Here is a 22,026-nt window from a genome sequence, read left to right as displayed (position 1 = left end):
CTCTCTTCTCTCTCTTCTCTCTCTTCTCTCTCTTCTCTCTCTTCTCTCTCTTCTCTCTCTTCTCTCTTTTTTCTCCCTCTCTCTTCTCTCTCTTCTCTCTTTTTTCTCCCTCTCTCTTTTTTCTCCCTCTCTCTTTTTTCTCCCCCTCTTTTTTCTCCCCCTCTTTTTTCTCCCCCTCTTTTTTCTCCCCCTCTTTTTTCTCCCCCTCTTTTTTCTCCCCCTCTTTTTTCTCCCCCTCTTTTTTCTCCCCCTCTTTTTTCTCCCCCTCTTTTTTCTCCCCCTCTTTTTTCTCCCCCTCTCTTTTTTCTCCCCCTCTCTTTTTTCTCCCCCTCTCTTTTTTCTCCCCCTCTCTTTTTTCTCCCCCTCTCTTTTTTCTCCCCCTCTCTTTTTTCTCCCCCTCTCTTTTTTCTCCCCCTCTCTTTTTTCTCCCCCTCTCTTTTTTCTCCCCCTCTCTTTTTTTTGCCTTTCTCTCTTTTTTTGTCTTTCTCTCTTTTTTCTCTTTCTTCGTTCTTCTTTCTCTTTTCCTTTTCCCCACTGATCTAATAGCATCTTGTCTTCCTTTTCAGGATCTGATGAAGACTCTGAAGAAAAACAAGACAGTGAGAAACCAGTTGTATAGCAAACGTGAAAAAGCAGGTAAGTTCCTTTGCACAGAACCTGAATATTCCTCAAAATATTTTTTTTCTTCTTAGTTCCTTCCCATATAACTTGAACGGTGGGCTAACTCTTAGGAGTTAATCATCTTTGAACGCAGGCTGTCTGTCTTAGCAACCTTCGAGCAGGAAATCCTGCCAGGCTTTTGAGAGCCTGTAGGTGGGGTTCTCTGCTGCTGAGTTCTGGTTAACCCGGGCCCAGGGGTCCGAGAGCGCTGTGCTGGAGTATAGTGCACAAGGCTGTAGGCTCAGGGTGGAACACCTCCAGCGTTTATTTGTTGGTTGTCCTGGAATGGACAATGGTGGACCAGATGTGTAAAAGCTTTTTTTGGAAGTGGGGAGAGATTTCTTTGCAGATGGCAATGCAAGAGTGCTAGGAAGAGATTTTCTTTTAGGTCTGGGACAGATATACTCATCTTGAAGATTGCATGGGCAAAACTACTTCGGTATTTCCCGTCCTCAGTCTGTTTCATACTACAAATGGGTTGCATTGGAGCAGCTGCGTGATTTCCTTATTTTAGAAATCACTTCATTTACTTTTGGAATTATCTTGCCCCATGCTTTCACTTCACCACACATGGCAAAGCCCAAGCTAGGGGAGATACTAAATGTTCTCGAGAAGCTAAAGCTTCTGATTTGAAATCTAGTGCTCGTCTGGAAGAGTGGATGACTTTTTCTTTTCAGTCTCCCCGTTTTCAATATCTGTTTTCTTGACTTGCATCTTCATTCATCCTGACTTGTGTAATCTGTTACAGAAAGAAAATCTCTGAGGGAAGTTGTTGGGGTTTGGAAACTGGCAACAGAGTCTGTGGCTGACTTGCTGGTGGAGCTGCTGACAGGAGAATTTATTCATTAGAAAGCAAAGGGAATGGTTCCCATGTACTGTAATACCTCACAAAGATGTTGACATGTGTATATTAGGTTGCCTCCCAGGCAGTGTGAAAATATTTGTCCATGATGTATTTTATTATTCAGTGATTCCTGAAGTTGATCTTCTAATGACTAGGTAATTACTGGAAAGTGTTGTCTTGTGTACCTAATCAAGAGGCTGGTAATATAATGAAGTAAAACTTCTCTACGGTGGAAGTATATTTAATAATTGTTGGGACTCACTAAGTAAAATTATTTTATGTTATTGCAAATTTGTCATTAGTTTTATGTTTGCTTTTTTTTTTAACTCTATGCATTTTCTTTTTTAATGGATACGTTCACTTTCTAAAATAAAAATGTTAAAACGTGGGTAATGTATTATGATATTTTGTTGCTTTAACTGAAAATACGCAGGTACCACTCCTTTATTTCTTGTGGGGTAATGAGGAGTCCAGTTTGTGTAGATTTTGTGCAGATTTTTTCTTCAGTCTCAACAAATCAATAAACCAGCAGCAGGGGCTTGTAAGCCAATGCAGCAAACGCACAGCCGGGAGCTGGATGAGCCCCAGAAAGGGCAGATGGATACCAGTGTTCAGCACTGTGTAGGGCTGGGTGGATGCAGGATTTCTTTTGTCTTTTCAGCTTTGGGTATGAGACATTGCAGGTGGGCTGGGAGATTATTTATTAGAAGTGGGCTCTGTCATTAATGTGGTCGCTTGCTTAGTTGTCCTGTTGGAGTTGAGGCTACAGCACTGAATAAAGACGATTCTGGGGGCAGCAGAAGGGGAAAGGAGGAGGAAATGGAAGTGATGCTCTTGAAGTCTGCAAGAGCTACATTCAAGGAGATGTTTTGAGAATACCTGCACGGCTATTTTATTTCACTTTAGTTGCTATCAAGCTTTAACAGTAAAATCATCACCTGCCTTTTTGCTCCAAATTTGCTCCATAAATAAGTGTATGACTAAAAGAGTAGGCAGTCTATCATCCTTAACACTAACAGCTTCCTCTCACACTGAGGCCTGGAGCTAGACTGTCAGCTGCAATGCTTTGAAATGAATGTCATGGGTGCATTCTCCTTTGCTGTCAGAGGATTCCTGTTTCCATTTTCAGACTCCTTGATTAAAAGGGAAGGGACTTGCCTTATTTCAGCAGGGGGTCTGAAATAGTACAAGACTAGCTCTTGCAGTAACAAATGATTTTAAGTGCTTTGCATGTACATTCACCTTGCAAGTTCTGTCATGCAACGCTCATTCTTAAAATAAAAGGAGGTAGGTAACCTGTATTGCTTTCAAGAAGCAAGTGGAGTTAAAGCACTCCCATTTCCATTAAGTTAAGCTCTCTCTCCTTTCACAATTACTTAACCCAATTAATTTTCTTCACTAGAAGTTGTATTCTATTAGCATATTGCTTAATAGTGAAACTGAAAGCATAAGTGGAGATTTTCTTTGAGGAACTTCAGTTGAGTTTAGACATAGCTAAAACAATTCTTTTTATTCTTTGATCAACAGAAATAAAATAGACCATTTGCTATCATGTTAGTATGATATTAAATCCCCTCCTTTTCTTTCCTCCATCAGGATTCCATCTTTATCCTCTACTAACTAAAACAAAATGTAGCATGAATGTTTTTCAGACAGGCACAGGTCTATAGTAACTCCTTGCTCAACATCTCTCAAAAACTTTATACAGGTCAGGCAGGTTCGCAAGCTGCAAAATGTTGCCATCTTCTGTGAAGTGTTTAGGAGGTAAAAGATGTGTCCTAAAAGCTTTGTAAAGTACATGTTCCACAGTCCATTTCCATGTTGTTGAACCAGAGTCAGAATCTTCATTCTGAAAGAAAAAAAAAAAGACAATTAAACTGAAATTCTCTTTTACTAGAGGAGAGCACTTCTTAAGAGACTTTATTATGTAAGACTACAGGGATTGTAAAATTCTGCTAGTACTAGAGAAGTTCATTCTATACAGTCAAGTTAATTTTAAGCTCTGGCAAGTCATGATTAAGCAGGTACTCAGACACAAGCAGACTATATTTTTAATTTCTATGCATCCTTATTCTTCTCTAGAAATTTATCATAGCTCCACAGGTTATAAAATACATCCCAAACTCAGAGAGCAAGGGCTGTTGTATTAAGTACACTGCAAACCCCAAAGTTAACAGGTTCTCTTAATACATATAATACTTCAGAAAATTTAAGCCACATTCTTTCAGAATCCTGCCACACTGCTCCTTGATTCACTTCACTGAAAGTAAAGTTGGGACGAGAATTCTATATTTGAAAAAGGAGCAGCTTCCTGTGTGGTGGTGGTTGTTTGTTCATATGACTAGTTACACATTCTTGTACCTGAGAGTTTGTCAGGTTGGCTTCATCTATTATATATTGCTTTCTAATGGAGTAGAACATAGCTAATTCTTTACTTAGGCTTTCAAAACACTCCTTTTCTTCATCCCAGTTTACCTGTTACAAGAAAAAGAAGTCATTTAATAGAACCTGGGTAGCAGTCAGACTTCAGACAGAAATTCTTAATATGGTAAAGTCATAATAATGCCTTGGCCATTTCTGTGCTGATAAGGTAAAGGTATAGAACAACCAAAAGAGGGCAGAAGCACACACTTTCAAATCAAAATATATCCTCATTCAATTAGTAGTTATGAATGCAGAGGCAAAGCACAACTAATCAGTATCCATAACAAAAGTGGCTGGAGCACATAACTACATTTAATCAGCTCCAGCCTTTCCTTGGCAGCTTCTGATGAATTAATTTGATTCACTTCATTCTTTTCTATGTAGAAAAAGTCATTTATGAATGAATAAAATCATTAAGAGAATATACCTCTGTGGCCAAGCGCAGGATAAACATAGGCAGTCCTTCCAGCGGCGGAACATAGTTGTCTATCAGAAGTGGTAACCCAAGAAGGTTTCCTTCCTGCAAGGCAACGCTGCTGCTTCAGAAAAAAAAGTTCTTTCTTGCAGTAAATGCACCAAAACTGTTAGATATTGTAAGACTGATTCTTACCAAAAACTTAGTGAGCCTTAGGGGTATCTGAAATTACAAATTTTTAAAGCCTGATGCCAGGCAGACATTGCAGGAAGAAGGTTAGTGGTGGTGGTGAACTTCCCAAGGCCTGGATTTAAGCTGCTCAGCTCAGGAAGACCTGAGTTCAGCCTCCTCCTCTACCTCTAGCCACTGACTACCTCAGACCCCAGGAGAACATCTTGAGTGAAGTGTCTGGGTTATATGACCCTCAGTGAAGCTATTTGGTTTTGTATTGAGTAAGGGATGCATTAGGCCACACACACACAAAAAAAAAGACACATTGAGAGCAGTGTGATGCTATAGCCCTGCCTGGCTGGGGAGCTGGTGAAGCTGTTGGACAAGAGATCTGCATTCTAGTTATGGAAACAATGGACTAAGTTATTTTAGTTGGTAGCTAATTCAATATAAACTTATTTCTGTAGCACCCTTCTAAAAACAGCGTAAGTCCTGAGTGTTTTTAATGCAAGGGGTAAGCCACCTAAATCTTACTGGAGCTAATGCTTAGTGATAGTAAGTACTACACGCAAACTACTGCAGTTATCCGTTACCAAAAATGTAGAATCATAAAATCATTTAGGTTGGAAAAGACCTTTAAGATCATCAACTGTAAACCTAACACTGCCCAGTCCACCATTCATTCACTGTCAGAAGTAATAGCAGTTACCTCATCAATTTCAAGAGAAAAATAATCTTTCAGCATTTCAGTCTTCTTTTTCAGAAACTCCACGATGTACTCGGCAAGCCCTTCTTTTGGGCCATCTTCTTCTGTCCACCCACTTTCAGGATCCTCTAAAGCAAGCATTGAAAGTTCATACAGAGGAGCTGGCTCCTAAAAAGGGAGAAGGCAACATTGTTGTTAATGATCAACACCTTCTATTGAAAATCTATAGCTTCTTCCTTCACATATAAACTATATAAATTGCAGTGGACAAAAACGAACCTGTAAAACGATACATTTGTCTGAAAGGACAGGCTTATTGTAAATAAAGTTTAAAAAATCTTTTTATATAGAATATCATGTGAAATTATACTTACAGACAACCTTAAGACTCCGAAGTTTGCAAAGTCATAAATAAGTATCTGGTAGAAGAGTTCTTGGCTAAATTGAAGGACAAAAATTAGTGATATGGACAGGATCACGTGTCTCCAAGTTACCGTAATTAAGAGGAGAAAGTAAGGGTCATCTTGGAAACATCAGACGTACATATCCATCCCTATTAACACAGATCTTACTTTAACTAAACAGTTTAAGATCCACATGCACTATTGAAGTACTGAGGCCTGAGCAATAGGCCCAGAACCAAAGCTGACCTCTAGATGAACCTTCCAACCAAACATTCTATAATATTAGTATCTGATCATTAGTGAAATATGTATGATCATTAGCAACAGATGTAGCTTAGATACAATATAATCATTAGTGAAGATGAAATATCATGAGAATGTATCTGTCTTTCCTTGTTTAGAGGCAGGTTGTCAAGGCCATGAAACCAGATGTCTGGCCTTGTTTGGAAATAGGTGGTCAAAGCCAAATAGATAAAGAAACTCCCTTAGTTCCTCCTTGAGCCCTGGCCAGGCTTTGGGTGGCATCTGACAGGAGAGTGAAACCAGATGTTTCCGCATTTGAAGTTATGTAAACTTGTTTATTCAATAATATAAAAGCTGGACCCTCTTGCAGCGACTTTGGAGGCCTCACCTACGAGTGGCCGCACTGCGTAGGACCTCCCAACTGCCGGGAAGGGCTCTCCAAATCCTCGCTGCAACTGGGGCTCCCCAGCGACTGCAGATCTGGGTAATGGTAAAGTATTAGGGCAACTGGTGATGTATCTTAATCACTATACTTAATTCTATGTAGTGATGATGAGGTGCATTGCCTGCTTGCTTGCTTTTTGCTGCTTTAAACTAAAGTAAAAGTAAGCTTCTCTTTTGAACCTGTTGCCCGTGTCCTTTCTGCTGACCCCATCCACTGGCAAAACAACTATCTAGATGTTTACAGTTAAATGTTTCTTGGTTTCTGACCTCATCAGCCACATTGGTGCAGAAATGTCACATACTCAAGCATGCAGCTGCTATCAATTTATTCCCTTATATTTCAGCCTCTTTACGCTTTGCTGCACTACGAGAAACGCACAGGAGCTTGGAAATTGATACACATCTCTCAAATATATTCTCTTATTTGTTACAAAATCTACGTAGCTGGCCCTGTATGGCTACATAAGCAAAACCACAAAACTTTGTGTTATGATCATGTCCTCCAGCTTCTCTTAACGTGACCAGATACAAGGTTTTACATGACTTTTCTGAGGCCTCTGCTTGCTCATCTTTATACAGTGTGCTGTAGGCCAGTCGCTTCTGTAGACTATCATGAAGCAAATAAAGTGTCTTTCCCTTCTCCCAGTCTCTGAGCACACAAGACAGTAGCTGCCATTTTAATTACACTAATTCCCTGCAACTCTTCCCAAGCACGCCAGACTTGTTTCCACTGTTCTGAACTGATGGCTTAATCTTCAGCCTCATGACTTTTCGGAGAGGGAACAAGAACACGATGTTGCTTTTCCTGTCAATTCCTTCCTTCTTCCAATTAGCTTGGTAATTAGTACTTATTTCAACTGCCAACAAGTCTAACAGCTTCTTTACCTGAGTCTTGTTGTATTGAGAAGATACAGTTTTGTCTGATATTGGGCCAGAGCCCACTGAGGACCGACACAGCCGACAAATGAGTGATCATGTAGCATCTCCTGAAGATCTGAAACAATTGAGGGGGTGGGGAAGAAACAAAAGCATAACATCTCATATTTGCAACCCTGCCCTAATTTATGTAGTTGAGACTTGAACAGCCTTTCAAAATTAGTTTCCAGCCACAGGAGATTAATAAGGGAACACAGACATACTTCAAAGACAAGACACAACCTCAAGCAGCTGCACAAGTTCTACCATGTATTTGGAGACATTTTTGGACATTTTATGGCTCCGGGACAACTCTGAATTCAGTATTTAAACAGTGACAGTCAGATACAGAATTACCAGCTCAGAATTACCTGCCTAATTCAAAACTTTTTCTGGAGCGCAAGTGTCAGTACCTGCTTTCTAAAGATCATGATTTTTTAGTAGTTTATAGAAAAGTTGTTTATTACAGATGCCTGTTAGCCTAGCCATTTTAGCCGTGGAGAGTTCCCAATTCTTACTACCAGAAAAATCAAAATAAATTCAACAAAACCCCCAGAACACAAGGTTCACAACATTTAGACTAAGTGAATAATATGGGTTCATAAGTAGGACAGATACAAATGAAAAAGCAAAAGCATAAATGAAAATTATTATCAAGCCTGTCATGTGACTAAGCAGAATTTTTGTAATGACCACATTGTAGCTGCCATTTCTGTTTGAAAATTACAAAACAACTTAGCTTTTCAAGCTGTGATTTTATAGTGTTATTAGTTATGATGCAAGTTAAGGTCTGCAAAATATTTAGAATGCATAAAACATCTATCAACTAAAAAGGAATGCAGAAGTTTTTACAACAGTCCTCCAGCGTGGCTCAGCATGGCAAAGTTTGGCCCTTGATGTTTAACAAGTGTTTTTGTTCCAAACTGACTGAGCAGCACAGTGAGCTGACTGGGCCACCTTTTAAATATCTTTTTCTTCAGCAGTTCAAACAATCCTATTGAGTTGGTGGAGTAACAATAACCTGGAGAAGCAAAAGGCTTGCTTACTTGCATGGGCCTGGTTACTGATTTCCTCCTGGAGAGTCAATACACTGGTCAAGTTGATAATTCTTCTCCTAGGGGTGCAGGCAGCAGTCATGTCCTTCCTTGTGTCATCTTTCTCCATTTCTACGTCCACGTCTTCCCGTGGTCTCTTTCTGCAACACCAAAACAACAGGAATTATGTTCAATTCTCCTCGTACTTAGGCAAAACACACATGCAGCAGATGGGATACTCAATTCACAGGCTGTACATTAACAGGAAATGCAGAAAGCTTCCCAAAGCTTCCCAGAAAGAATGTTTTATTTTACTTCCAAGGCATAATTTGTTAGGAAAAGGTAGTTGATAAGGGAATTTATGACTCTAATACCAATCACATCAGACGCCTGTTGTTTAAGCACCAAGACAACTGGGCCCTAAAGGACACATCAAAAAATATTGATATTTCTAGTGATTTTTTTCATTATCATTTTTCTGTAGTACTGGGGGGGGGGAGCAGACAGATTCTCTCAGAAGACTTTGGCCTCTCATAACAGCTCCTGCAGGAGCTATAAAAAGATTACAGTGCTTTCATCTTTATTAGGGTAATGTCTGCAAAATTCAGTGATGTAGTTTCTACCTTTCTATCCCCTCACAAAAGGAGGGCCTCCAAACAGAGACAGACCAGTATTATCTCCCTAAAGTTAATGCCATTATTTGTACTGTTTTCTGCCCTTCGGTACGCATGGAAATCCCATTCCAGTTACAAAGTTTATCACAAGTTATGTAATTTACAGGTTTAATTTCTCATTAAAACACCACAGAAAGTTATTCCAGGAAAATTTTGCCTTATGAAAAAGCAGAAGTGCAAAGAGATCAGAAAAATCTTCAGTTTCAGGGCTATGCCATGAAATAAATAGGCAGCCTTCCATGACCTCAGGAAAGAGGTGACTTACCGAGGAGGCACTGGCTCAGGAGACAAGTGTCCGCTCTCACTCGGCCCCCCAGGCATCTGTGTGTCCTCCTGAACATCAGCCATTTCAACCAGATCGCTGTCATCTTCCATTTCAGCATCCTGTGGCCTGCCCACACCCTCTGAAGGTCCTGCATTAACCTCTGTGGTCACCTCAGTGGGGCCCGTACTTAGGGGGTTGTTCACTGGCTGAAGAAAAGCATCCAATTTCTGCTCTCGGGAATCCGTGCGGACCATCTGATGGGCGTAAACTTTATCACTGGTTCCTTTGGTAACTGCAGAAGAGTTTGCTGCTGGTTTTACAACCTCACTGGAAGAGCAGTCGGCCCCCGGAAGCAGTGTCTTCGTTCAGATATGGGGAAGTGAAAAGAAGAGATTCAACAACAAGAAAAACAACCCACCAAGGCAGCCGCATTTCTCCCAGCACCCTACTGCTCAGAGGCAAGTAACTTTCAAGCCCCACAAACTGCTTAAACAGGCTGCCAGCTCTGCACTTGCTATACACACAGCATGAGTGTCATCATCTTGGCCAGTGGCAAAATCATTAATTAGCATTCCCTTGTCTCAGAGAAAATCTTTAAAAAAAGCACAAGGAAAATGTTTTTGGTTTGGTTTTTTTTTTAAGATTATAATTCTTCTACTGTGCTCTACATAAAGAGAGATTAGGAAATATTTTTCCTGATTTTTTTTGTTTAATTAAATCCAAAGTGTTGTCAAAATACAATCAATTTCCTCAGTCACATGTATTTCACATAAACCAAGGCTGAATAAAAACAATTCACCACACGTGAAGGCTAATATACTTGTAAAATAAAAGACTGAACAGATACTTGACAGAAAGGTATGCAGAATGTTTTCATGCACTTTTTCTCCAGTAAGTTCACTTGCCTTAATTGGTGTAGTAAGGCAATTTTATCCCTGAAACAGAGCAAAGCTCTCAAGCTACCAGTATAACACTGATGACTATCAATCACTGCAGAAATTGTACTACTGAACTGAGTAAATACATCCACAACAGTTAAAATAGTGCAGAGCTGTGGTCACTTGAAACATGTATTCTCACCTGAGTAAAGTACATCCTTGAAGAATTAGAGCCCAATAACTTGCTCTCTACATGTTGTTGCACACGCTCCAGAATACTGTCTTCATGAAGGAAATGGACCTCGTGTTTTGTAGGGTGCACGTTCACATCTACATTCTGGGGGGCTATTTCCAGGCTGGAAAACATTTTAAAAGAAGTTAACCTAAAATTTCCCATTGATGGCAGAGAGGGCACAAATTGGTTAAGTACAAAATTTGTCAGACAGGGCCATTACTCCATGCAGAGAAGCCAAAATGAAACCTGCTAAAATTATACCAAACAAATCTGACTGTAGTGTGTTAAAAAATAGTTACTCCCAAGAACTCTACTCCAAACTCACCAAAATCAGCTTAAACCAAACTCTCCGTTGTACTACTACAAAACAGTTCTTAGAATTATCTTTTACTTGCAGTGTCTCATGAGTTAATGACTTCTGATGCCCTGTCATTTAGCAATAATCCCCATCAGGAATTCAATTAAATGCTGCAATGCAAGAACTTTATTGTTAGAAAGCACTGGATATCACTGAGTTTCACTGGTGAATGGCAAGATTCAATTGCTTAGCAATTACAAAGCCAGGTTTTCCATTCTACCTCCAATTTTTAAAGGACAGTTTCTGTTCAATTTTAGCTATTACTTGACTTCAAAAAAATCATTTCCTGTAAGCAGTATGCAATTCACTTCATTTTATTGCATTAGCATACCAAGAACAGTAACTGTTAAAAATACAGATACAAATATAAATCCCAGCAAGGTAAAACATTCATGAGTTTGGAATAAATAATCTGACTGGTCCTAAATGCTCTGCTGTATTCCTAGTGTAACTCCTTTTCCTAAGTGAAGAGCATCCATAATATGAAAGGACTTAAGCTGAAATTACAGACACTCACTACTTCTGAAAATAAGGCCCATCTTCTGAAGATTAATGTGATTTAATTTCTCCTGTCTGACAATTAAGTACCTCAGTGCGGTGCTTAATACTACTATCAGGAACACAAATGTCCTTCTAAACCTACTCACCCTAGCTGTATCCTACAAGGCAGTATTAAAAGGCTACTACTTCCTATTACTTTACCTTAAGTATAGGAAGGGATGTGTACTTTTTGGCAAATAAGCAGCATACACAGTTTCTATGGCTTTCCGCAGAGCGGCTGACTCTACCAATCGATCTGAAACACAGAACAAAAGGCTGTTTTCAAAGAGCCCCACTGAAACACACTGCACAGTGCCCAGCTGCCCCTTCAGCCCAACACCTTCATGCTTCCTGTCTTCAAAGGGCATCAGTTATACCAGTTTTCCCCCCAGACCTATTTATTCTTCACATAAAATCAGCATAGGCAATATCTTCTTCGTATGTTTTGTATTTAGAATTATTTTTTTCTACAAATACTGAAATAACCAGACTATATTTTCATTATTTCATACAGTCAAGGTTTGTTGCATCCCATGCCACTGTTGCTACAGAATGGAGAGACCACTGTGTATAAGCTGGCAGGACACAATCATAACCTTGATACTCCACAAGCTTAAGTTTCTTTAGGCCCAGTCTTAGCTGCTCTCCACTATTCAGTTTGCACATTACAAACAGAAAAACACCTTAAGCTCTCCAATTAACTGTAATACTTATTCTTCAATGTTTTTAAGAATGCCCATATGTTTTTCAGTTCTTCAGAAAGTTTCTTTCTTCTGATTATCACGTAAGCCACAGGACTCTACAACATGCTGCTTTTTTTTTTTTAAACTTACGGTTGATGAAGAGTAAAAATATACATTTCTTCACAGAGTAGTTTGCATTCGTGATGTAGCCTTTCATTTTAAAGGCCAGACTTGGATCTTCACAGCCCACTTCTATCAGTTCCCTATTGACAGTTTGACAGAAACACACACAAAAGAATTTTTCTGTTGATGCATATTTCAAACAGTGCTCACGAGTAGCAATATATTGTTCTATATTCTATTTATATCACAGTTAATGAAAACATTAGAATTATTTGAGAGTTCAAACATTCATTACTGAGTCACAAAAATTATTTCATCTGAACTTCATTGTTTCTTCTTTCTAAGTCAACATAAAATAGTAATACAGTATGACTGGAGTCTGCAAAACTATCCACAGTACCTTTTTAATACCTTAACATATCACAGTGTCCATAATATTACCACCATCTACTGACAATTCTAATATGCATTTCACCGTTTAAGTCATTGACAGACAAGGACACTTCAAAATTTTCAGCAGCCAGGGAAGAATATTCTTTTTCTTGAACTACTCTGTCCACTTTTGCCAGCTAATAGATATTGGTGGGCTGTTAAGATGTCATATAAATGTAAACATTTTTTTTTCTTGCTCATTCATATAGATCCTAACGTCGTTAACAATTTTTGTAACAGTTTTTGTCATTTTCATGATTCATTAGTCAAGGACATCCACTTTGGTAGTTGGTAAGCACAGCTCTCTAGCAAGGCATCATGCCAGCTTCTGAAGTCCACATAGGAAAGGCTTATGGGCTACTTATTTCCCATTCAGCTGCAATATGTACTCAGTGACATTTTTATTTGTGTTCATTTTTTAAGTCAAAATAACAAGGTAGACTAGTTACATTCCTTACACGTGAAATGTGACTGTAGTAACTGAATCAAATTGACACCCAAGTATTCACGGGACAAATCCTTTCCACAACTCCATTCAATGATTTCTTCACAGCTGAACGTCATATAAAGAAAGACTTTTTCCTAAAGTGGCAGATGTGTTTTCAAAAGGTGATTGGTTTTATTTGTTTTCAACTTTTCTGCCTGGTTTACTCAGCCTCAGCTAACGCAGCTTTTGTCAAAATATTAAACCATAAGATTTCAGAAAAACGAATGTGAGGAGACTTCAAAATTTATCAGATATAGCAGAGTGTGGTAAGAAGTGGTAAGATTTTCAGGGTGTTGGCAGAGGCTAGGAACTTGTGGAGCACACAGGTACGGCCTGCTGTTTTTAAATGAGCACACAGAAAGTTACAAGCAGTTCGTTCCCTTTTAGTGCCTTAAGAGAAGAGCTTTGCAACTTCCCTCTTTCCTTTGATACGCTAAAAAAGAAAAAAATGAGGTCACACATTCCACAAGACAAGGGAGAGCTCTAGTATTGCAACACTCTTCTCTGTAATTCACCTTGAAGGAAGCAGGAAAGTTAGCACAGCTCATGTTCTTTAAAAGAGAAAGATTTACTAGAAAACTTCTTGTCAAAAGGGAACTTGACATCAACATACCTGCTAACAGCATTTCCAAAGATGGACCTAATGTTGTCTACTGTTGAGGCGTTTGATAAGGTTCTAACATCTGACACGGTATCACCTTGCTAAAGAGAGCAGAAACGAGCATCAATCAATTCAGGTACTGGCTGAAGTTCTAGAAATATGTTAAACTTAACAATAACGTTTCTAACACAAAGGCATGGGACATAACATCATTATGATGTTTTGTATTATTATTTCCTTATTTGTGTTCAGAAAAGCAATAGATGGTACATGGCAAAGGATTACAAGATTTGCTACATCACATCAGACTCCTGCAGGCTAATAATGCCACAAATGAAGGTACTCCACCCCATCCTCTTTCATACAGTTGTTAGCAACCAGACCCTCAAAAGAGGCTGAAACAGCTCATAAAGCTAAAACAAAACACCTTGACCATGTAGAAAACTCCAAACTCCTGACAAATATGGTTTTGTTTACTTTTAACTCATGTGTTTTCTATCCAAACTGCATCAACATCAACATTTCAGTACAAGGGAAGGCTCTAGACACTATTCCCATGGCAAAAGATGCAGTGCAAATTTTCTGGCATTTTCATTCATTATATATATATACATACAGGCACATGGTGAAGTTAGAAAGACTTTATTTACATACCTTTTTAACTGAAAAGCTGATGCCTGAGTTATGGATGGCATACCTGAAAAACAGGTAAACATAAGACTGCAGTATGTAAAAGAAAAGGTTACTTCCACTGAATGCTGAAAAGCAGCTGGTAACAGGGGCAAACAGTTTCATTTCCTGTACACAGTGATGTGATTTGAGCCAAACTGTGCTTTTGTAGACTAAACAGCTATAAAAATAAATGCTTTCTACTTAGAACTCACCTGTAACCGTATGAAATTCAAGGATCAGCTTAGCTTATTTCTCAAAAAAACCTGATGAACGTCTATAGACCTGGTTAGCTCAGTTTCATTGCATAGGTTTAACTAGAAGAACAGCCAAACCTCCTCAGTGAAACAGAATCAAGTCTCAACTACTATGGAGAAGGATCTGAAAAATGGCTGGGTCGCCTTCTAACTTCCCCTACCCAGATGGTTCAGCTGCCTGTGACCCCAGGGCCAAGTTCTGATACACTACAGCTGCATAACCCTGGCTCAGACTTCTAGGGAAGTTGCTAATTGTGAGAAAGAACGCACAGTAGAACCTTGCAAGATGAGAAATGTAAAAATGCAGACAGAGGTTAGACTGTTCTGACAGGGACAGTTAGTAACTCAACAAATCAAAAAAACAAAATGAAAAGATGGAAAATCCTAATGGAAAAAATATAAAATGAGTTGGAAGCCTGCAACTCAGCAAGACACCATATCAGCCAGTTCCACAGAGCAGCAGGACCTGACCCTTCACCTCCTGGCTAAAGTCTGCCTGGCCAGTAAAGACCCTGAAGTAGCTCATTCAGGGAGCAAGCTAACACTTAGCATACAGCCTTGCTACTCTTCGCTAGCTTTTGTGTTTACTGGAAGTGCAAAGCAGTTACTTTGGTTGGGTTGTGTAGATCCTGCTTCTGCACATGGCAAAAGATGCAACAAAGGGACGCAGGAAGGTCCTCTGGATCTCTTGGTGCGAGTCCAGAGGAGGCCACGAAGATGCTCAGAGGGCTGGAGCACCTCTGCTCTGGAGACAGGCTGAGAGAGTTGGGGCTGTTCAGCCTGGAGAAGAGAAGGCTCCGGGGAGACCTTCTAGCACCTTCCAGTACCTGAAGGGCCTACAGGAAAGCGGGAGAGGGGCTTTTTACAAGGGCAAGTAGTGACAGGATGAGGGGGAACGGTTTTAAACTGAAAGAGGGGAGATTTAGATGAGATATTAGGAAGAAATTCTTTCCTGTGAGGGTAGTGAGACACTGGAACAGGTTGCCCAGAGAAGCTGTGGCTGCCCCCTCCCTGGCAGTGTTCAAGGCCAGGTTGGATGGGGCTTGGAGCAGCCTGGTCTGGTGGAAGGTGTCCCTGCCTGTGGCAGGGGCGTTGGAACTAGATGATCTTTAAGGTCCCTTCCAACCCAAACGATTCTATGAACATCTGGTAGCTAAAGTGATACTATTTTTTTTTCGAGGACATGAAATCACCATTCAGCTTTTTCATATTCAGCCAAATCTCAATGCTCTTGCCCAGTTTTTACTTGGATTCTATTCAGCCCAAGTTCATTTAGAGTTCACTCATTCAAGTCTATCACCATTTGTTTGCTGGAATTCTTACTAATAATAGTCATTGACTGAATACACTGTTTCTCCTCTGGATTTTCTGTATCCAACTGGACTGTTATCTGACACCATATACTAATAAATAGCTAAAAAAACCTCAAAAACAACAACAAAAATGACACCACACACATACACCAGTCCCTATGAAAAACCCCAATACTCTTGAGGGCAGTAGAAAACATTGGAGCCTCCCATTTCAGTTTACCTGCTCACAACTTCTAGTATTTTTGCATATTCTTCATTTGGATTTTTTAAAGCTTTCCTCCTTGTATTTACATTATAAAAAAGATCTTCAACCTACAGAGAAAAATATCATAATTAAAAATAATTTTTAAAATCTTCTCTTACTATATAATTCATCTAAATCTATCTAACAGTACCTATTAAGGTACTACAAAATCTTCTGAAAACATTTTAGTTCATGAAGGATCGACATTCAATTTATTCCTTACCTTCACCTAACAAAATGCAACTCCAGAGAAATGTATGTTTTCAAGGATTTTGGTACATCAGTATTTTTACCAATAACTCTACAACTCCCTCCTCAGTGACAGTTACATGCTTTTCATTGCAGATGACAATGGATTCCCTGATTACACTGTGTTTTAATGAAATGCAAATAAATGTTAAAACACTTGCTGCAATCAAGGCTGTTAATGTCATTAAAACAGCCGCTTAAATTGTTAATTTTTACTATTTATTTAAGCAATATGCAAATTATTTTTCTGCTATAGTGAGAAAGGCAGAAATTTAAAGTTCAGCTTGTTTTTAAAGATACCTTATCCTAAATATTGATCTGTGAAGCTTGCTGGGGGTGTGCTCCCACTGCAAGACAAACACACACCCGCAGACTCCCAGGCCAGGTGTCCACTTTCCACCCTACAACACACACACTCCTTCCCATTCCAAGCTCCTTATTCTTCATAATCCTAATGCCAATCCTAATCCCAACCCACATTCAAAGCTTGATGGGTATAAGAAAGATACGACTGAAAGACAAACAACAGTTCTGCAATTTCCTGGTGTCGTGGAGGAGAGTGATTAAGGTTTAGGTCGCTTAAAGAATCACTGTCAAAGATATTAGCAAAAGTGATTTTTAAGATTAATTTAAATCGTCTTAATTTAAAATGAATTTAAATCTGCGACCCTGCGTCTCCTCTTGAGTTGGGACACCTCTCAGGGCAGATTCCCTGACGTTCAGGCTAGACTTGCAAGGTAATTTAGGCCATCCACTGACAGATGCCAATGAAGGCAGAGTGAATAATTCATTACAACTGGGTTTCGCTACATTAAGAAATATAGGGAAGAATTCACTACATTTTGATGTCTCAAGATTTTCAAAGATCACTGGATTCCAAAAATTTGTGATCTACAGAAAAAGAAACATCTTAATTACAGGTTAACCTCTATATCTATACCTGTATCTATCTTTGTGTGTGTGTGTATGCAATTTGATTCGAGTAACTTTTAAAATCTTTAACTAAATCAGTGTATCAACTATAACAGATTGTTGAACTCCTCTCTGAGGAGGAGTTGAGAAAGCAAGGGGGTCCATTCTGAACCTCGTCACTCAACGGCAGGGTCTTCCTTACCCTTTTCCCTTCTACCCATGTCCATTCCCGATCTCTGTATAAATCATTCTAGCCCAATTCTACCTCAATTTCCCCTTTGTACTAAGTAAGAGAGTGAACCAAACCACACAGCAACATCACTTGGAAAATATTCAACAAGTTGATACTGTAGTGTACCTTACAACGTAGCACATACCAGTAAGTGGTGCAAGTGTAACAACCAAGGAACAGAAGAGGGACAAGAGAGAACAGGCACAAAAACCTACCGTGATCTGAGTTCCTTGGTTTCCAGCACAGGGCTTCGGAGGGGCTTTAATTTTTCCATCACTGTAAGTAGCTCTAAGCAGAAAATACAAATAAAAAGACAAGAGTTTGCCTTGAATTGGCTACTGAAGAGGAATTCCTTTTAAGATTACCTTTTTCCCCCCTATTTTTAAAATGTATGCTTTAGCTAAAAGCTTACCTTTACAATTTGGTATTTAAAAAATCACTCAAACTATGTTTTCTCTGAGTCTTTTTTGTAACTACCCTAGAAACACATACCCCACCCTCCCCTTTAATAAGAGCACTGAAAAGAGAATTAAATAAATACATCTGTTCATTGTTACATGCAGCAGAAGTCACTCGGAGAATAGGTAGCATACCTGTATGCACACTTTGCATCAGCTGTTTTAGTTGTTACTGTAACATGGGCAACGTGGCTGATGCTAGCCAATGCCTAGAGAAAGAGAAAGCATCTTTGTAAACCTTGCTCTGGAGACCACTGATTGCTGAAGGAGTGTCCACACTTGAAACAGCATCACTAAATATTGTTATACCGCTTGCAAGTAATTAATAAAAACCCTGACAAGAAAACTGCAGGTCAGTAAAGCTTTAACAATTTTTAGTACCTGTAACAGTGACTTTTATCCAGGACCTTCTTTTGGCTTTTCTAACATTTCGTTATCTCTAACCATGTAACATAACTAGAAGACATCTGCAAAGTTATTGCAGTGGTGCCCTTTTCTTTCTTCCATGTTAACAAAACACAGCGGGAAGGTTTTAGCTGTTTGTTACTTCCTCATCCCTGCCCAAGTTCTTCTCCTGACTGTAGGTAATATTACAAAGTTAGGTAATAATGGTTTTACTGGAAAACTCAATGGACATGTCTGCTGAAACCAGCCTCAGGACCAGACTCCACTGGCTGTGGAGCTGATTATGTTGAAAGCGTGTGAGGAGAGGACTCACACAGTCTACTCTCTGGAGCATGCAAGGATCTATGTCTCCGAGCACGAGCAACACACTTATGTTATCTTGTTGTCCATCTGGAGGGAAAAGCAGAACTCATCCTGGACTGTTCTTTCAGACAGGTTTAGATACAGCCTATGAGAATCTGGAGAACTAGAACTCTGAGGGGTCAGAGATACTAAGTTTAACTAACAGCAAAAGCAAAGGAAGACAAAGGTACGTTTCAAATATTTAAAGTATTGTATTTAGACAAGTGTCTGACATCAAAGATTCACCTTCCACTCAAATCTTTCATTGATTTTACCCGTAGGTTCCTGAAGCAACATTTGAGAAACAGTTTTACTGTTTACTTTAGTAAACTAAAGTTTTACTTTAAAAAAAAAAATAATCTTACTCCAGAAAGCAAAAAGAATCCATACCGCTCCCTCGGCATTCATCTGATCTTGAAAGACAGAGAAATGCATTTTGAATTATATTCACAAAGCAGACTCTCTCAGAAAACAGAACCTTCTGTAAAGAGTATCGGGAAAGGGATAGTACATCCTAAACCCCGCTACAACAGGATAACAACAATGGACACTCCCAAAACCTTGCTGAAGAGCTTACCTCACCCCTAAAACCGTATGTAGAAATACTAGCCAAGTCTTCAAATTTTTGCAGTTTACTCGTAGTAAATCTCTCACATACAATGTCCAGATCTTCTTTCTATGTGAAAGGGACGAGTAATAGTCACTTTCCAAGTTTTTTCAAGATCAGACACATTTATAAATTGAAATCCATTTTAAAAGGTAGTATTAAACATCAGCATGCAGCTGTCAGCTTTGTTTACTCACTCTGATACCACAGCCGTTATCTTGGACCTGGATGAGCTTCAGACCACCTTCTTTAACTACTACCTGGATACTCGTAGATTTAGCATCCAAACTGCAGAAATCAAGAAAGCATTCTAGAGATCAGCAATTCTAGAGAATAAAGGACTACATGACTTAAAGTGAATTTTAATTCATTCTCACACAAGTGATAGTTTGTTTCCACACTAGTTGTCACTCCTGTTGGAATTTATTCTGTTTCAAATAAATCTTTACTGTCCTCTTCCTTTTTTTTCTTCTAACAGGGATATGTTATTCTAAATCACCATCCACAACAAACTTTCAGAAATTTCAAAAATTAAGAAGGAAGGTGCCCAGTCCAAGAAATAGACATTCTCTCCCCGTCACCAAAACCTACTGCAGACTCAGCTGCTCGCTTCCACACACCTGACACAGCTCACTGCACTCACTAGCGAAAAGGCAGCAACTTTAATCGCAGTCAGACTTTTATCTTCAAAACAAACAACCGAATTATTGACACTGAAAGCAAATGATTCATCAGCTTATCAAACACCCACCGAACAAACCCCCGCACACATTTAGACAGGTCTTTTTGAACGGGGGTGCCCTGTGCGTGCGGGACGAGCACACACACCCGTTACCATCCCTCGCTACAGACACCACCCGCCCGGCGCCTCCAGCCCCCTTCTCCCGGGGGCCGGACGGCGCCGCGCTGCCCCCGAGCAGCCCCCGGCAAGGCCGGGCCGCGGCCCAGCGCCCACCGCAGCCCCCTGCCCCCGCTCCAGCCCGGCGGGAAGGCCAGGCCCCGCCTTACCAGTTCTCTATCATCTCCTTGATGGCGTTCGCCGGCCTCTGGATGACCTCGCCGGCCGCGATGCGGTTCACCACGGCTTCATCCAGCCGCCGGATTACACCGGCCATCAGTGCCGTGACAGGAGCCCGGCTCGGGAAGGGCGAGGGGGAGGAAAGGAGGCCCGAGGCGGTGAGTGCTGCTGCACCCCAGCAAAGGGGTCTCTGAGGGGAGAGGAGGGGGGCTGGGGCTGCTGCCCGGGGAGGGAAGCCGGGAAGGGGCACTAGGGGGCCCCCGCGGGAGCCCGGAGGGAGGGTACGAGGGGCGGACGATGCGGATGAGGGAAGAGAGGGGCGGGGGCGGGCGGGGGGGACCGGGGGGGGTAAGCGAAGTCCGCGCGGACCCGCTCCCGCCACAGCGCCTCCCGCCCCTCTAGCGGGAGGCTCTCTGATTGGGCGACGCCAGTGCCCATCACACGGCCGCAAAATAAACGCGGAGGAGGGCCGGAAAGGGGGCGGGACCACGAGGCCCCGCTGCGATTGGCTGAGGGGCTGGAGGGGCGCCCGCCGCCGGGGAGCAGCGCGCCGCCTGGCGGGCAGGAGGTCGCGCTGCGCCATCACCGCGCACAGAGTTAACGCTAAAAGCTCAGGAATCGATCAAAAATGTAAAGCGGATAATTACTTGTGGCGTGGCTAAAACTTGGCAGCAAGCCCCGAGCTTTGGGGTCTCCTGGGCTTTGGAGACACTTGGCCCGCAGAGCTCTGGCTTTCTTCGCCAGCGCCTACGGCCCCGTGTGTTGTGCTGGGTCTCGTGGTCGGAGTGTGGCCGGTGTCCGAGGGACCAGAGGCCTCTTCCCTTGGCTGCAGCTGGGGAAGGACCATAGCCACGACGCAATGAAACCTCTTGGCTCTTGGAGTGATCCTGACTGGGAGATCGTTGCATGCAAAGGAGTTAGTGGACCACACAGGAGTTAAACGGCTCCACACCCTACATGGCCTTTGGGCCTGTGTTGTGCTGCACAAATCCCGTGTCTGCAGGACAAGCTCAGCTCACTGTGACAGGGACCTGCAGGCAGCTCCCCCTCCAAGCCAATTACACCACCTGCATGGCCTTGCCCTTATCTAGAAATGCAGCAAGAAGTTCTCATGTGAACATCCTTTCTGTTTGACAAGTAGAAATGATGAATGGAGTTGTTTTCAGGCAAGAAAATCCCACAATAGCTTGAATGACCCAAAGGAGGTAACCCTTTGTACGGATGGGGTCTGCATGGCACATGCACTGAAGACCCATTCAATGCTGCACAACTTGAGGTTCCCAGCATCAAAAGGCACGTAACATTATGTGTACCATTCTCTCTTTGTTTCTATGTTAAAGGAGAGGTCACTCAAGCACACATACACCATCCTAGGAGTTGGCACACACACCACCCGAGTCTTTCCTACTAGGACCAAAGTCCCTTTGCAGTGGGTGACTCCAGTGAGCCATCAGGTGCCCCTTTTGACTCCATTCACATGCACATTCTCGCTCCTGGGTGCTTGTCTTTTCTTCAGGTTCGCCCTAGGTTTCCCATAGCAGAGTGTCAGGTATTGAATCTTATCTAAAAAAAAATAATAATTTATTCAGATGCTACAGCTGGGAAAAAAAATCCATCTCAAGCTGGGTGCCTCCAGAGAGGGACCCCAAACAAAGAAACCCCTGAGCAATCATACCCTTACAGTCAATGCACCTGCCCCTCACACACCTTTTTGGCCCAACGGTGATTTCTGGTCTGGGATCTTCTAACACCTTAGTGGATTCCTTCTCTGTAGCCAGGCAGGC

The 22,026-nt window shown here is 41.2% G+C and overlaps 2 protein-coding genes across 7 annotated transcripts in view; one reads left to right on the top strand and one right to left on the bottom strand.

Moving 5' to 3' along the window:
• STARD3NL (STARD3 N-terminal like) overlaps positions 1 to 10,005 on the top strand; it is a 37,713-nt gene extending 27,708 nt beyond the window's left edge. For 4 of the 5 annotated variants that reach the window (XM_068404691.1, XM_068404690.1, XM_068404689.1 and 1 more), the window contains 2 exons: positions 567 to 636; positions 1,409 to 1,795. In XM_068404691.1, coding sequence (XP_068260792.1) covers positions 567 to 619 — 53 coding nt within the window. In that variant the 3' untranslated portion in view covers positions 620 to 636; positions 1,409 to 1,795. Of the gene's footprint in view, positions 1 to 566; positions 637 to 1,408; positions 1,796 to 9,314 lie in introns of those variants that run through there. The other variant, XM_068404688.1, reaches the window with a different exon arrangement.
• MLH1 (mutL homolog 1) lies at positions 3,000 to 20,431 on the bottom strand. Of its 2 annotated transcripts, XM_068404685.1 has the most exons (19): positions 20,233 to 20,431; positions 19,422 to 19,512; positions 19,195 to 19,293; positions 18,006 to 18,079; positions 17,628 to 17,700; positions 15,996 to 16,087; positions 14,191 to 14,233; positions 13,549 to 13,637; positions 12,044 to 12,156; positions 11,373 to 11,466; positions 10,280 to 10,433; positions 9,200 to 9,558; positions 8,273 to 8,421; positions 7,197 to 7,305; positions 5,595 to 5,658; positions 5,224 to 5,388; positions 4,356 to 4,448; positions 3,866 to 3,979; positions 3,000 to 3,353 (listed from the first exon to the last, which is right to left on the bottom strand). In XM_068404685.1, the coding sequence occupies exons 1-19, from the start codon at positions 20,337 to 20,339 to the stop codon at positions 3,186 to 3,188; spliced, it is 2,250 nt and encodes a 749-aa protein (XP_068260786.1). In that variant the 5' UTR covers positions 20,340 to 20,431; the 3' UTR covers positions 3,000 to 3,185. The 2 variants fall into 2 exon arrangements, with proteins under 2 accessions (XP_068260786.1, XP_068260787.1); XM_068404686.1 differs by lacking the exon at positions 3,000 to 3,353 and having other exon boundaries at positions 3,872 to 3,979; positions 4,356 to 4,467.
• Positions 20,432 to 22,026: the final 1,595 nt, after the last annotated feature.

The sequence above is a fragment of the Nyctibius grandis genome, chromosome 7, assembly GCF_013368605.1.
Source record: "Nyctibius grandis isolate bNycGra1 chromosome 7, bNycGra1.pri, whole genome shotgun sequence".
NCBI lineage: Eukaryota > Metazoa > Chordata > Aves > Nyctibiiformes > Nyctibiidae > Nyctibius > Nyctibius grandis.
The sequence above is the reverse complement of the archived record's forward strand: the minus strand, read 5'-3'. Positions and strand labels throughout refer to the sequence as shown.

Coding starts and splice junctions, on each gene's coding strand:
- MLH1 (XM_068404685.1), bottom strand. CDS start 20,339: ATGGCCGGTGTAATCCGGCGGCTGGATGAAGCCGTGGTGAACCGCATC. Junction 19,513..20,232: donor AAGGAGATGATAGAGAACTG/GTAAGGCGGGGC, acceptor TGATTTCTGCAG/TTTGGATGCTAAATCTACGA. Junction 13,638..14,190: donor TCAGCTTTTCAGTTAAAAAG/GTATGTAAATAA, acceptor TGCTCTCTTTAG/CAAGGTGATACCGTGTCAGA.